Source organism: Panthera onca, chromosome A1 (assembly GCF_046562875.1).
Source record: "Panthera onca isolate mPanOnc1 chromosome A1, mPanOnc1 haplotype 2, whole genome shotgun sequence".
NCBI lineage: Eukaryota > Metazoa > Chordata > Mammalia > Carnivora > Felidae > Panthera > Panthera onca.
The window spans coordinates 153,560,237-153,577,999 of record NC_138339.1 but is presented as its reverse complement, the minus strand read 5'-3'; the positions used below and the strand labels follow the sequence as shown (position 1 = coordinate 153,577,999).

At 35.3% G+C, this 17,763-nt stretch overlaps 1 protein-coding gene across 1 annotated transcript; it reads left to right on the top strand.

Moving 5' to 3' along the window:
- Positions 1–1,387: 1,387 nt before the first annotated feature.
- On the top strand, positions 1,388–2,320 carry LOC132680228 (olfactory receptor 2L8-like). Its single transcript, XM_060634017.3, has one exon. The coding sequence runs from the start codon at positions 1,388–1,390 to the stop codon at positions 2,318–2,320; it is 933 nt and encodes a 310-aa protein (XP_060490000.3).
- Positions 2,321–17,763: the final 15,443 nt, after the last annotated feature.

Sequence of the window (17,763 nt, the reverse complement as noted above, 5' to 3'; positions counted from 1 at the left end):
ATACACTGCCTAGTAGGCATAGACAATTCTTGTTTAAATAGCTACTTTACTGGAAGTTTGGGGTGGCTAACGTGAGCAATTCTTTCCGATTCCTTGCTTTTCATAAGGTACAGGATAAACTATATCTTTTTAGCTCATGATAAGTTACTCAAGTTCTGTGAATGTCATTTATTTTAAAAATTTTAATGTTTTTATTTATTTATTTTTGACAGAGAGACAGAGAGCAAGTAGGGGAGGATCAGAGAGAGAGGGAGACACAGAATCTGAAGCAGGCTCCAGACTCTGAGCTGTCAGCATAGAGCCTGACACAGGGCTCAAACTCACAGACCTTTAGTTCATGACCTGAGTTGAAGTTGGACTCTTATCTGACTGAGACGCCCAGGCACCCCATGATGCTTATTTTACAATTGTGGGTGATGATACCAGACTCAGAATTTTGTTTCGACTTAGCATGATTTCTTATACCTGTCCAGGATGTTAGTGAAATGGAAAATAAAGGTTACATCTGAGTCTTCCCTTCCACTTATAGAAATGGCCCAGGAGCAAAATATTATCTTTCTCTCATCCAGTATGTCACTTCAGACAAATATTGTCATTGTTGTCAGTAGAAGACAGCCAACATTTTCAATGTTGTGCAGTAAGATTAATCCAATGCTTACATGTCAAATTTGCAAGGGGATTGGAAGTAATCAATATAGGTCAGAGTTTTGTAAATTGACTATGCATAATGACTATGCATTAGTGACTAGAAGCAGAATAAATGGGTAAAAAGTAATCTAATTGAGGATTCTTTATGCATTCAAAAACTGTCTACTTTGTCAAAATTAAAATAAACATCTAGTGGTTATGAATGAATTCCTGCTGGGGAGATCTTTAATTTTAATAAAGTCCCAGTCTAAATAGTATAAAATAAATACACATGAGCCAAACCCATATTAATTAAATTATTAGTCAACTTGTGGTCAGTCTTGGCAATAAGATTTATGCTTAACTCAAATTAAGCTTTAATATTTTAGATATGTGAATTTATGAAGAGCATAAATTACTCATATCACGTTTATGATATGTATATGATATATGATCATATCGCGTATATGACATGTATAAATACACGGTGGGTATTTATATTTGCCTTTTATTATTTCATAGATTCTTTTCAGAAGAATTTGAATACATATGCTTATCACCTTGCCTTGTGACTTTGTGAAACAACATAGAACTTCTTTCTCAAAGTAAGAAATGTTGATTATTTATTTAAGGAACTAGATATTTCATAAAAACTTCAGAATTAGACTAAAATAGTTTGGATAAAATGTAAAAACTCACATTTCTTTATTTTTCACACCATGAGTTTTTCTTTTTCTTCAGGAAAACCAATGAATAGAAAATGGAAAATAACAACCAAACATTAACAGGCTTCCTTTTATTGGGGTTGTTTCCACCATCAAGAATTGGGTTGTTTATTTTCATTCTCATTGTTATCATTTTCCTAATGGCTCTTTTTGGAAACCTGTCCATGTTTCTCCTCATCCTCCTGGACGTCCATCTCCACACACCCATGTATTTTCTACTTAGTCAGCTCTCCCTCATGGACCTGAACTACATCTCCACCATCGTCCCCAAGATGGCATCCAATTATCTCTTTGGAAACAAGTCTATCTCCTTTATTGAGTGTGGGGTACAGAGCTTCTTCTTCTTGACTTTAGCAGGTGCAGAAGGGTTACTATTGGCCTCTATGGCCTATGATCGCTATTTGGCTATTTGCTTTCCTCTTCATTATCCCATTCGTATGAGCAAAAAAGTGTGTGTGTTGATGATAACAGGATCTTGGATAATGGGCTCAATCAACTCCTGTGCCCACACTGTATATGCCCTCCATATCCCTTATTGTCGATCCAGGTCCATCAACCATTTCTTCTGTGATGTCCCAGCCATGTTGACTCTGGCTTGCATGGACACCTGGGTCTATGAGTACACAGTGTTTGTGAGCACCACACTTTTGATTGCATTTCCTTTCATCGGCATTGCATGTTCTTATGGCCGAGTTCTCCATGCCATCTGTCACATGCACTCAACAGAAGGGAGGAAGAAGGCCTATTCCACCTGTAGTACACACCTCACTGTGGTGACTTTCTACTATGCACCCTTTGCTTACACTTATCTACGCCCAAGATCGCTGAGATCTCCAACAGAGGACAAGATTCTCGCTGTCTTCTACACCATCCTGACCCCAATGCTCAACCCTATCATTTATAGCCTGAGAAACAAGGAGGTGATGGGAGCCCTAAGAAGAGTGATTCAGAGGATCTGCTCTGTATAAGTTTAGAAAAAGTTCTCTTTAATCCGGCTGTCTTAAAATTCCATCATTTTCATCTTTTACAACTCATTAAAACAATACCATTCCAAGATTGAAGACAAAGGTTATATTAATCTAGAAAATTAAGATAATTGAGATTTGACAAAATAATTTTATATTCTCACTGCTTTTTTTGTTTGTTTTCTTTGTGGTAATTTTTCAATAAATAGAAAGAACATACATTTTCTTTTAATCTGTGGGTAATAAGAATTTATTAATACATTGAAAGAATTTATTAATACATTGAAACAGTCCAAAATGATAGTATTAGTCATTATACTAATTCTTATATACTTATATCTTCCTAAATGGCTAAAATAGGAAGACAAGAGCAAAAAGTATAACATCCCAGGTTTCTTTGAAATCAAACAGCCCCCATATATATATATATATATATATATATATATATATATATATAACATTTTACACTTACCTGGTGAAAAATGATTCTTCTGTTTCCTTATTTTTGGTGGAAGTGATAGGTATAGAGATTGGGCAAAGAACTCTGTATGGAATTAGACATTCTCAGACCACTGAGGAGGAAATACAAGTTTATATATTTTATGAGAAGGGCAGTGGAAGTAACTAGATGAATCCTAAGAAAGTAATTTATAACAGGTATACATGATCAGGAAAATTAATTGTGATCAGGAAAATGAAAAATAGACTATAGGATAATGAGAGCCATTTTCTAAAAGGATTGATGGGAGTTATATGCTGTTTAGTGCAGATTAATCAGTCTGAGCCACTCCCCAGTTATCCTTCAAAACACTCAAATTTCACAGCCCCAAAAGCCACTAATTCCATTTCATAGGATGATTTCTGTTAGCAGCATTTCATTATATATTCCCCCCGAAATGAACAAAGATTCCCATTTACCTACATCCTTACCAACATGTTATTCCCTGTATTTTTGAAAATGGCTATTCTTAATGAGTAAGGTGATATCTCATTGTGGCTTTTATTTGCTTTTCCCTGATTATTTACGACGTTGATCATCCTTTTATTATTTTTTCTTTCTTTATCTTTTTGTCCATCTGTATGTCTTCTTTGGAAAAAAATGTCTATTCATGTCTTCTGTCCATTTTGTAATCATTTTTTGTGCTATTGAAATTGTGTCTTCTTTATCTATTTTGAATACTAGCCTCCCTTATTATACATATTACTTAAAAGTATATTTTCTTATTCAGTAGTTTGTCTTATAATTTTGTTGATGGTTCTATTTGCTGTGCATATTTTTAGTTTGATATAGCCCAACTTATTTTCACTTTTCTTCTTTTTGCCTTTTGTGTAATATTTAAAAATAATAAGTATTATGAATATCTATGTCAGGAAGTTAACCGCCTGTTTTTTCTGGAAGTTTTATGGTGTCAATTCTTACATTTGTCTTCAATCCCTTTTAAAATAATTTTTGTGTAGGGTTTATGATAATGGCTTGCTTGTGGCCACATAGTTTTCTGACTGGAAAATGCATAGCATTTACACTTACTGAATAGACTGTTCTCTCACCATAGTATATTAGTGGCTTATTTCTTGTAAACTAGCTAACCATATATTCATGGATTTATTTCTGGTCTGGGTTTCCTTACTCTTCCTTATCCTTTAGAATACACTGAATGCCATAGCACAATGCAATGCTCACTGTTTTTGTGTCTCCTGGAGAAGTATGCTTCTAGACCTCCTCCGCACTGTTTAGGAAGCATAGGGTATTTTACGTTGCTTCATTATCAGAGTCTTATGGGCTGTTAGGGAATCATTACTTCTCTGAGTAAACTCACAGTAGACTCATATGTCTACCATCAAGTGTTCACCCATGGTCATTGTGGTTTCCTAAGGATAATTTTGCCCTGAGATCCCACCAACAGGTTCCATTATATCCCACAATCAAGTTCTTGTGAATTTCTTTTTTTTTTAATTTTTTTTTATAAATTTACATCCAAATGAGTTGGCATGTAGTGCAACAATGATTTCAGGAGTAGATTTCTTAGTACCCTTTACCCATTTAGCCCATCCTCCCTCCCACAACCCCTCTAGTAACCCTCAGTTTGTTCTCCATATTTATGAGTCTCTTCTGTTTTGTCCCCTTCCCTGTTTATATTTTATTTTTGTTTCCCTTCCCTTATGTTTCCCTTCCCATCTGTTTTGTCTCTTAAAGTCCTCATATGACTGAAGTCATATGATTTTTGTCTTTCTCTGACTCACTAAGTTCACTTAGCATCATGCCCTCCAGTTCCATCCATGTAGTTGCAAATGGCAAGATTTCATTCTTTTTGATTGCCGAGTAATACTCCATTGTATATATATACCATGTTTTCTATATCCATTCACCCATCAATGGACATTTGGGCTCTTTCCATATTTTGTCTATTGTTGATAGTGCTGCTATAAACATGGGGGTGTATGTGTCCCTTCAAAGCAGCACACCTGTGTCCCGTGGATAAATGCCTAGTAGTGCAATTATGGGGTCAGGGGTAGTTTTATTTTTAGTTTTTTGAGGAACCTCCATACTGTTTTCCAGAGTGGCCGCATCACTTTACATTCCCACCAACAATGCAAAAGAGATCCTCTTTCTCTGCATCCTCGCCCAACATCTTTTGTTGCCTGGGTTGTTAATGTTAGCCATTCTGACAGGTGTGAGGTGGTATCTCATTGTGGTTTTCATTTGTATTTCCCTGATGATCAGTGATTTTGAGAATTGCTAACGTAAATCCTCAAATATAGTAGGTAGTTCTGAGGCATGAATTAACAATCAAGTGACATTTATTCCTGGTTTGCAAGGGTGGTTCAATATTCACAGATCAATCAATATGATACACCACACTAATAAAAGAAAGAATAAGAACCATATGATCATTTCATTAAATGCAGAAAAAAAACATTTGACAAAAGCAACATCCATTCATGATAAAAAAGAAAAAAAAAGTATGGTTAGAGGGAACATTCTTCAACATAATTAAGGCAATATACACAATACCCACAGCTAATATCACCCCCAATGGGGAAAACAGAGTTTTTCCTCTATAGTCAGGAATAAGATAAGGGTGTTTACTTTCATCACTTTATTTAACATAGTAGTGGAACTCCTTGCCACAGCAATGAGACAAGACAAAGGAGTAAAAGACATCTAAATCTGCAGGAAAGAAGTAAAACTTTCCCTATTTGTACATTACACGATACCCTATATAGAAAACTGAAAGACCCACCAAAACATTGCTAGAAGTGACACACCGGTCTAGTAAAGTCCCAGGATAAAAAAATCGATGTACATAAATCTTGTATTCCTATACAACAATAGTGAGATAGCAGAAAGAGAAATCAAGGAATTTATCCCACTTACAATTGAACCAAAAACCATAAGATATCTAGGAATTAATCTAACTAATGTGTTAAAAGACCTGTACTCTGAAAACTATAAAACACTGATAAAAGAAATTGAGGATGACATACACAAAAAATGGAAGACATTCCAGGCTTATGGGCTGGAAGAACAAACATTGTTAAAATGTCTCTACTACCCAAAAAATCTACACATTTAATGTAATCCAAGTCAGATTACCACCAGCATTTTTCACGGAGCTACAGCAAATAATCCTAAAATTTGTATGGAACCACAGAAGACCAAATACCCGAGGGAAATTTGAAAAGAAAAGCAAAGATGGAGGCATCACATTTCCAGACCTAAGCTATATTATGAAGCACTAATGATCAAGGCGGTTTGCTATTGGCACAAAAATAGACACATACATCAATAAAACGGAATAGAAAACCTAGAAGTGAACCCAAAACAATGTGGTCAGTTAATTTTCAACAATGCAGGAAATAATATCCTATGGGGAAAAAAACAGTCTCTTCAGCAAATGGTGCTGGGAGAACTGGGAAGCAACATGGAAAAGAACGAAAATGGACAAATTTTTACATCATACACAAAAATAAACTCGGAATGTATGAAAGACCTAAGTGTGAGACAGGAAACTATAAAATTCCTAGAGGAGAGCACAGGCAGTAACCTCTTTGACATTGGTGTTAATAACTTCTTACTAGATTTGTGTCCTGAGGTAAAAGAAACAAAGACAAAAATAAACTCTAGGAATTCATCAAAATAAAAAGTTTCTGCACAGCAAAGGAAACAACAGACTAAAAGGCAGCCTGTGGAATGAGAGAATATATTTGTAAATGCCATGTCCAATAAAGGGTTAGTAGTCAAAACACAATGAACTTAGAAAACTCAACACTCCAAAACAAATAATATAATGGAAAATGGGCAGCAGATATGAATAGACATTTTTTTCCAAAGAAGACATACAGATGCTCAACATCATTCATCATCAGGGAAAAAGAAATCACAACTACAATGAGACATTATCTCATACCTGTAAGAATGACAAAAATTAACAACAGAAGAAACAAGAAGTTTTGGCCAACAGGTGGAGGAATAGGAACCTTCTTACACTTTTGAAGTGTAATATACTTCATGAAATATACTATTAGGCATTTACCCAAAGAATACAAAAATACTTATTCAAAGGGATACATACAGCCTGATGTTTATTGAAACATTATCTACAATAGTGAGAATGTGGAACAAGCCCAAATGCCCATTGACTAATGAATAGATAAAGAAGACGTATAAATACAGAATAGAATATTACACAGCCATAAAAAAGAATTAAATCTTGACATTTGCGGCAACATGGGCAGATTGAGAGTTGCCAGAGTCCAGCCCCAGAAGGTCCAGGGGTTCCCAAAGGATGAACAGCATCGGCAAAAATAACAAATGGATGCAGACAACAGCAATGTGTTAGACTGGCCACTTTATTGTGGCAAACATGGCATTATATTTGTTAGCAATTTCCTTGTCGCATGTGTCATCTATGTTTCTTGGCTTTACCTAATTCTAAAAATGTTCCTTTGTGTAATCACCCAATAACCTCATGGTTATTTCTCTGTAACGTTCCCTTCTGCCTTTTGCTTATTGATTAGTTTCTTCATACTACTTTCATTATGTATCTATGTTTATTTATAGTCTATAAAGCATTTGCTTTGCTATTTTCATGAAAGGTCATCTATCTCTCAACATCTCAAGTGGAACATTTACAGGGATATGACTTCTTAATTGTTCCTTTGAACCATTTGCAGTACAAGGAACAAAGGTATTTGCTTTGGTCTGAGGTGTCAGGAGGGAGCCAAGAGGGCCCTGGCAACCCACACATCATGCGTTCCCAGAAAGACAATGTATACCTAAGAACTAATGAACCATTCTGTATCTTAATCCACCAGGTCCAGTTATCATCTGGAATGCCTCCTGGGGGCCAAGTGGGCCTAGGGGTTGGAGTAACTTGTATCCATACATACACTTCTTTGTTGCTGGAGTGGGGATTTTGAACCCATTTTTCCCCTCCTTGGCTGGGAAATATATGGGGCTATCCTTCCTTTAGGTAGAGGAGTCTTTATAGGGAGTGGCAAGTGTTAGATGTAAGGTTGCATAATTTCCCTGCGGAATCTTATTTCTTTCCCCAATGGTTCTTTTCCTGGGGGGCCTGTTGTGGGCAATTCCCCAACCGACAAGTCCCCAGGTACTTTCATTGGTCGGGAGGCTGCCCCGACCAACACGAAGGCCAAATTACATAAAAGCTTGCATACAAGAAGCTTCACTTTCAGTGAACTGCCATGCAGTCCTGATCCATCCACTGCCCGGGTCCTGCCATCAGGCTGGTTGGATAGCTTGGCTTCAGCAGGGAGTATGATGTTAAGCAAAATAAGTCAGCCAGAGAAAGATAACTACCATATGACTTATTCATATGCGGAATTTAAGAAACAAAATAAAGAAAAAAATGGCAAATATAGACTCAACTATAGAGAATAATCTGATGGGTACCAGAGGGGAGGTGGGTGAGGGTTGGGAGAGATAGTTGATATGTATTAAGAGTACACTTATGATGAACATTGATTAATTAGGAGAATTGTTGAATCACTATATTATACAACCTGAACCAACATAACACTGTGTGATTATGTAGGAAATTTCTTATACTACGTGGCAAAGAGAAAGAATGAAATATGGCCTTTTGTAGCAACATGGATGGAACTGGAGAGTGTTATGCTAAGTGAAATAAATCATACAGAGAAAGACAGATACCATATGTTTTCACTCTTATGTGGATTCTGGGAAACTTAACAGAAGACCATGGGTGAGGGGAAGGAAATAAAAAGTTAGAGAGGGAGGGAGCCAAACCATAAAAGACTCTTAAAAACTGAGAACAAACTGAGGGTTGATGGGGGGTGGGAAGGAGGGGGAGGGTGGGTGATGGGTATTGAGGAGGGCACCTGTTGGCATGAGCACTGGGTGTTGTATGGAAAGCAATTTGACAATAAATTTCATATATGTATATTTGTGTGTGTATATATATATATATATATATATATATAATGAAATTTCTTAAAAGTTTAATAAAAAAAGAAAAAGCAAAACAAAAAAAATATGAGAACATTTTTCTGAAGTGAAATAACTCAGGCAGAAAAGAAAAATATTGTTTAACTCCACATATTTGGTCTTTAATTTTAAGTAGGCTTCATGCTCAGTGTGAAGCTCAACTTAGGGTGTGAACTCACAACTTTGAGATCAAGACCTGAGCTGAGATAAAGAGTTGAATACTTAACTGACTGAGCCCTTAAGGCACCCCTGTATGATTCCACTTTTATGATGTATTAGAATAGGTAAATTAATTGAGACAGAAGGAAATGTTAGCAAGACTGTAAGGTAGGGGAATAGGGTATTACTATTTATAAGATGTGAAGCTTCAATTTGGTACAGTGAAAATATTCTAGAAATTGATGGTAAAGGTAAATGAACAAAAATGTGAATGCACTTAATGTTATTAAATTCTACAGTCAAACCTTGTTAAAATTGCCAATTTTGTGTTATATATATTTTATGATAACAAGGTTAGAATAAACCCTCTAAACTAGACTGGTGGTACTCCTTCCAAATATATACAAATTACTGATGAAAATACTGGAGACAATAGGAAACCTAAGAATATTTAAGCTATTATCTGCAATAATAAATACATTACTGAAAATTATCTAAAGAGTAGACCATCAAAAAGAGTGGTATGTCATTTTATTACTTATTGTAAATTTAAAATACATTTTATAATATAACAGTAATTTCCAATTTAATTGGAAACATTCAAAAATAAATATCTATACTAAATTAAGCATTTTACAAAATTGTGTGATAATTTAAGAATTACTCCTTATGTGTTGACATTAAATTCATATTTCATAATAGTGTAGCAATTTTTCTAGCCAATGTTCTCCAAAGTGCCAAATAAGTTAATATGTTTACACACTATTTTATGCAATTCCTGAATAACAGTATGTAAAATACATGACTCTATAAAACTTTAGAGACATAATGTTAGAAGAATCTGAAAAGTTAAATATTGGATTCCCCAACTAAATTGTCCCTAAATATATATCTGAAAACTTGCAAATAAATGATAAGAACTCCTTTCCAATCTTGGCCTGAGGTCATCTTGAGCTATTAGTGATTTAAACTACATTATTCAAGTCTCACTGAACTTTCACAAGTGAACACACACAACAAAAGTAGTCTTACTTTTAATCTCTAAAGAAAAACCTGAATTACGGTTGTTCCTGAGTCTTCATGAAATTATCTAAAATATCAAGCTCAAGGATAAAAGCTGAGTGTATACATTTGTTTGGAAAATATTCATAGATATCTGCTAAGAAAAATAACTATTCATATAATGACACTATGAAGACCACTGTCAAGTATTAAATTCAGTGATGTTGTAAAACTGGAAGATAAAAAAAGTTTCGTGTCTTATTTTGATGCATTACATAGTTGGCAAGACTTTTAAGCAAGTGCTTAAAAGAATTTCATTAGAATTAATTAAGAGCTGCTGTTTATAAACAATTAAAATATGCATTTGATACATTAAGTATCTCACTAACCAAGGTATTTCAAGAATAAATTTTTATTTGAAATAGGTTTAAAAGATTGTGTGTGTGTGTGTGTGTGTGTGTGTGTAACATTACAAAATGAATTAATTGCCTAAATACTTGCATACTTAAAAAAATGAACCTCTCTTTAAGCCTAAAAAGTATATCATTATACAATTCTGAAAGGAATTGGTGTTACTCCTGATAATCTATTGTAAAACAGCAGAGCACCATAGTAAAATGAGTAAGAGAGTCAATAACTGATGTTATCTATGAACTTCTTTCCTGGACTTATGCTGAATAAGACTAAAGTCTCTACTAACTGACATCATGTTCATGAAAATATGGTCACTTCACAATTCTGTGAGGAAATATATACTAAATACCAATACATGGATGCAAAAGGAACTTCAAATGTGAGAATTTATTTGTCAATAATCGTACTAATATATTTTCAGAAGCAATTGCATTTGAAAGATAAGTTGTATTTATTGAGGGAGAGAAGGTGCATTGTGCTGAGAGCCTGTGATTAATCCTCTGGACATGGGGAATGGTAGCTGGTGGGGAAAGCCTTAATATTGTATGTGTACATGAGTTATACTCTCCAGGAGCAGAGCTCTTTCATGCAAGTATGTGATGTGTTCACATGTATGTTGATTCCATTGTGTTAATCCTTTGGCAGTTTGGATTATTGTTTGTATTAAAATCTTTATAATTTTAGGGGCGCCTGGGTGGCTCAGTCGGTTAAACGGCCGACTTCGGCTCAGGTCATGATCTCGCGGTCCGTGAGTTCAAGCCCCACGTCGGGCTCTGTGCTGACAGCCCAGAGCCTGGAGCCTGTTTCAGATTCTGTGTCTCACTCTCTCTCTCTGACCCTCCCCCATTCATGCTCTGTCTCTCTCTGTCTCAAAAATAAATAAACGTTTAAAAAAAATTAAAAAAAAATCTTTATAATTTTAAGGTGATCACTTTAACACAATAATGACTTACTCTGTGTAAGAACAAAATTAACATATAAGACCCCAAATTCTCAATGATAATTGTACAGAGTAGAATTTCCATTTTATTACTTTTGGATATATATATTCACTTTTTAAAAATTACATATAAGTGACACATAATGTTACATTAGTTTCAGGTGTACAACATACTAACTGAACAAGTTTATGCATATACTACCCTCACCATAAACGTAGTTACCAGTATAAAGTTACACAAAAATGTAGTCCCAGTATAAAGTTATTACAATATCATTGACTGTATTTCTCAAGCTATGTCTTTTATTGCTGCGATTTATTCATTTTATAAATGAAACCCTATATTTCCCTCTCCTCTTTTGTGTGAAGTATTTTGATAAACAGCATAGTAGTTACATGGTTGCAATGCAAATTTACAATTTCCTATACACCATTCTAATTCATATGAATCTTATATCTAATTCAATGATTCCTTGTCTCAATTGTATTCAAAAATATAAAATTGGGGGGCCTGGGTGGCTCCTCATAAAGGGTACCACTCTTGCTTTCAGCTCAGGTCTTAATCTCATGATTTGTGGTTTAGAGCTCTGTTCTGGGTTCTGTGGTGAAGGTGTGCAGCCTGCTTGGGATTCTGTCTCTCTCCCTCGCTTTCCACCCCTCCCTCACTTGCTTTGTCCCTCTCTTTCAAAATAAATAAATAAACACACATATATATATACATATATATATGTATATATATGTATATGTATATATATGTATGTGTGTATATATGTATATATATGTATGTATATATATATATATATATGTATATATATATATATACATGTATGTATATATATATATATATATATATATAATTATATATAATTGAACTTATAAACAAGGTAAAATAGTAAAATCTGAATTTATCTGTTTCTGGGGCAATTATATATTTTCAAAATTTAAAGGACATTCAGAAAAAAATTCAAGTATTCATCGAAATACTGAAAGTATTCAGTTATCCCATATTTTTCAAACACCAATTGTGCCTAATGTTACTGCTTTCTGTGATTCACCTTTGTATTTTATCTTTTTGCTTTGTATGTGTATGACTAAGCTTCCAATGAAGTAATATATACACACAGAATTGAGGAAACGTTTTGAAAATAAGATGGGAATGGTACATAGAAATAATCTGGGGAATATATTGCTGATAAATGTAGGCATAACAGATACTTAGATGAAAACTAACTTCATGGTAGCTTTCCTGATGTTGCTGGAATGATGGTAATAAAAGTAATAAATATCACACCCAGGGGTGCCTGAGTGGTTTAGCCAGTTAAGTCTCTGACTCTCGGATTCGGCTCAGATCATGATCTCATGCCTTCATGGGTTCAAGCCCTGCATTGAGCTCTGTGCTGGTGGCACAGAGCCCATTTGGGATTCTCTCTCTGCCCCTCCCCCATTTGCACTGTCTCTGTCTCTCTCAAAATAAATAAATAAACATAAAAATTAAATAATATGTCACACCTATTTTTCAGTAATGACTTATGCAAAGCACACCTGTAATGTCCAGTTACACTATCTTGTACAATCTATGTTAATTCTTGTTTTTTCTTCCAGCTTTATTCAAATATACTTGACAAGTAAAAATTGTATCTATTTACACTATACAAGTTGATATTTTGAAAGAGATACACATTGTGAATTAATCACCACAATCAAGCTAATTAACATATCCATCAATTTACACAGTTCTTTCTTTCTTAACTATCTTTTTTTTTTTTACCCTTTGACTTCACTTAAAATGAACTCTTCTATAAAATTTCAAGCATACAATACAGTATTGTTGACTATATTCACATTGCCATATAAGAGATCTCCAGTATGTATTCATCTTGCATTATGGAGTTGTATAGACTTCAACCTAAATCTCCCCATATTTCTCATTCCCTTCAGATATTGACTACTGCCATTTAATTGTATGCTTCTATTGATGCAGTTTTAAATTCTACCTACCAGTGTAATTGGGCACTGATTGAATTTCTCTATATGGCTTATTCTATTTAGCATAATGTCCTCCAGTTTCATCTGTGCTACTACAAATGGAAGTATTTCCATTTTCAAGAATTTTACATACATTAAATATCCCATATTTACTATAAACACTATATTTTCTTTCCATTCACTTGTTGATTACTCGTTGGTTGTTTCCATATCTAACCTATTATAAATAATGCTGCAATAATCATAAGAGTGCATATAATTCTTTAATATACGTATTTTATTTCCTTAGGATATATACCAGGAATTGGGGTTGTAGGATCATATATTCTATTTTTGATTATTACGGGAACTCCCATACTCATGTATATAGTGACTGTACTAATTTACATTTCCAACAGCAGTGCACCAGAATCCTATTTTCTGGACTTCTGACATGTATTTTTCGTAATAGCCATGGCTCATTTAATTGGCAAGCAGGGTAGAGCATGAGAATCTTGCTATTGTCCATGCTGTTAAGCTGAAAGGAGAATGTAAACCTTGGTTTTCACCAACTTCTCCATCCCAGAGAGAGTTTCAGCAGCTCCTCTGCCATTTGTAGAAATTCAAGTCCTGAAACTTTTATGATGAGGAAAATGAAGGCAGGAAAAATGGAACCAAAAAGGAATCACCTTACAACATGTGTCCCACTGATGCACATCTGAGACATGCAGAAGATGACGTTTCTAGAGGGTGTCATGACTAATGTTATACTAGATAATAAAAGGTAACCCTATCTTGACAAGAGTCAGACCCTGAAAGTCCTTGTAAACCTCACTTTCAACACACAAATTCCTTAGAGAGTTACTTATCCTTAACCAACCTAAGAAAAAAGTAGATAGTCACTCTTCACAGTAACAAGTACAACTTTTTCTGCTCATGGATCCTGTCCCTGTGATTTAATAAAACTACCTATTTGCACTGAAAACATCTCAAAACATATTTCTGGACCATTTGCTTGATGGTCCCCATGATTTTACATTCTATTTGCACTTTTAAGTGGTGTTTTGATTTTTTGTTTTTTCTTTCCTGTTCCCCAGGGAAGACAGATCATTTCAAGATAGTATCCCTGCTGACTGCATTTCAAAGCATTGTGATGTGAGGTGTTTTTGTTTGTTTGTTTGTTTTCTTTTGCTTTATGTTTTTTGTTTGTTTGTCTTTCTGGGTTTTTTTTGTTTGTTTGTTGGTTGGTGGTTTTGTTTTTAATCAAGTCTCCATGTCTCTTTCTGTTCTGTATATGGTCTTTCTATCATTTGAAGTGTGGATGCTGTTCACCCAGCTCACATTTCTTCAGGAGGAATTGCTCTATATATATGAGTGGCTTTGGTGGGGAGGGGAGGAAGTGACTCCAGAGTCCCTTGCATCACCTTATGGGAACAGAATTTGAGGCTTCTTTTTTAAAGTAAGCATTTGTGGATTTCAGTGAAAAATGTCTTTTTTTATATAAAGAATAATTTATTTTTATTTTTTTTTCAATATATGAAGTTTATTGTCAAATTGGATAAGCCATACAGAGAAAGACAGATACCATATGGTTATGTGGATTCTGAGAAACTTAACAGAAACCCATGGGGGAGGGGAAGGAAAAAAAAGAGGTTCAGTGAAAAATGTCTTAAGAGGACCCTAAACTCACCTTGTCCCATGGATCCAACAAGATAACATTCACATCTGTGTAAGCAACCCATATAAGGACCAAAACACTGAGAGAACAAAACACAATTAAATGTTGAGAAAAGACTACATCAAAGAAAGTAGGAGGGGCAAAGATACAATCTGTAGCTCAACATACCCACAGGATTGACTGTGGGAGTCAAGGACACTGTGGGCACTGAGAGGGGAAAGAAAAAGACCTATGCACTGGGTAACCCACACAGTGAAGACAAGTCCCCATAACACTTGACTTTAAAAAATTAAGGGGCTAAATTTTTGCAAGAACTTACAGCCAGCAGTACTTAAAACCTGGAACTTTTAAGCTCTGGGAGAATGAACAGGGTGATTTGAAACAGAGACATTGCCCTTGAAAAAACTGCAAGGTAGCCCAAAGAGATACAGCATAGAAGAAGTGATTTGCAAAAATGTGGGCATATGGGAAGAATATTAATTACTGATCTCAAAGCCTGTGCTGGAGGGACAAAGATCCTTGGGAGACTTCCCCAAGAATAAAAAAGCTGCAAGGTGCCATTTCCCATCCCCTACCTCCTTTATAAACAATTGGCCTCCTTCAAGAAACAAGACTTTTCTGATCCCCCTGCCTAACTGCCTAACACTGATGCAGTGTCCCTATATTCGCTGTGTGCATCTGCCCCCTCCAACTCTCCTGACCTAGCTGTCTGCAGATAGAGTTCCCACCGTCCATAGAAGACCTGCAGACACATCTTGCTAACACTACACATCTGTCTATCGTTGTCTATACAGCAGCATCCAATACTCTCTAGACTAGAGCCCATCCAAAGTTTGCCACAAGCCTGGCAGTAGGCAAGCAGCCATGACAGGTGCCAGCACATATCCAAAATAACCCCCTGCTAGAGATAGGGAATGATAACAACAAAGACTCGTGCCTCAGCAATGAACTTGTGGCATACAGTTGGTTTGGCTACAGGTGCCACAAACCAATGAAAATCTCTAGGGTGGAAATACAAGGAAAGTGCCTTACAGTTTGGTGGTACTGCCTCTTTAAAATGCCTCATATGTCTCAATCCAAGGCCAAGCAGGACCCACACTGGGTCACTAACACCATTGGGACAAAATACTACCACAACGGAAAAGAGAGCCACTTTAGACAATTGAACTGAAGGAAAAAGTGGTTTGGCCACAGCATCAAGTGCACACAAAACACAAAGCAGACACTTTGAAGCACCAGGTCCTAATGAAATGGTAACACTGCATTTCAGGGCAGCATAGGACCTCTTCTTCATAAGGCCAGTACTTTCAAGACGAAGAAACATATATGACTTTGTCAACACACAGAATGGACATAGAGAGTTAGACAAAATGAGGAAACAAATAAATGTGTCCTAAATAAAAGTTGTAGCAGTTAAAGCACTATGGTACTGGCATAGTAGATGGTACATGGATCAATGGAACAGACTAGAACGCCGAGGAGTAAGCCCATGATTATATGGTCAATTAATATTTGACAGAGGAGGAAAGAATATCCAATGGGAAAAGACAGGCTCTTCAATAAATAATGTTGGGAAACTGGATAGCTATGTGCAAAGGTATAAAACTGGACCACATGTAAATACATCATACACAAAAGTCAAATCAAAATGGACACAAGACCTACATTCAGGACCTGAAATCATAACAATTCTATAAGAGAGCACAGATAATAATTTTTCTGAAATCAGCTATAGCAACACTTTTCTAGGTATGTCTCCTGAGGCAAGGGAATGATACACGAAAATGAACTATTGGGACTACATAAAAATAAAACATGTACAGCAAAGGAAACAGTCAACAAAAGTAAAAGACAACCTACTGCATGAGAGAAGGTATTTGCAAAGGAGATGTCTGATAAATGGTTGTTATCCATAATATATAAAGATCTTATAAAACTCTCCACCAAAAGAAACAAATAATTCAATTAAAAATGGGCAGAAGACTAATCAGTATAATCCAGTGAGAGAATAGCAAATACTACCTGATTTCACTCATATGTGGTATTTAAGAAACAAATAAAATGAAGAAAGTAAAAGAAAAAAAGAGTGATACAAAAAAAACCTGACTGTTAACAATTGAAAACAAAATACATGGTTACCAGAAGGGAGTTTGATAGGGGGATGTATACTGAGTAATATATAGAATTGTTGAAACACTATATTGTACACCTAAACTAATATTATACCATATGTTAACTATACTGGAATCAAAATCAAAATAAATAAATAAGTACATACATACCTAACAAAATATAAATAAATGTGATAATTGATTTAAGAGCTGTGTAATTTTACGAAAAATTCAAATGGACTGAACACAGAAATTAAATGTAAATAGATCAGGATTGTATGCATGTTCTATTCTTCTTCTTCTTCTTCTTCTTCTTCTTCTTCTTCTTCTGCTTCTGCTTCTGCTTCTACTTCTTTTTTCTTTCAATTCTTAGAATAAACTAAATACCATGGCTCCACAACATACTTTGTTCTGTAGTGTCTCCTGGGGATATCTATGATACTCAGTCCTCACCTCCTTTTAATGCACTTTGGGAGAATATAGGGTATTTCAGGATCACTACACTCTGAGTTTGCTGAGGCATGGTAGGGCTGTGTCTCATTCACCACTTCCATGACAGAGTACAGAGTTATGTTGACCTCTCTACATATGGTAATTGTGTCTGGATAATACAGGAATGGGAGGTTCTGGCCTATACCTCTTCACAAATATGTGGATACAAATAACCATCCATCCACAAACACACATTTTTGGGGGTTCTGGATTCTG

What these genes read in the sequence shown, in the direction of transcription:
- LOC132680228 (XM_060634017.3), top strand. Translation starts at nt 1,388, where the DNA reads ATGGAAAATAACAACCAAACATTAACAGGCTTCCTTTTATTGGGGTTG.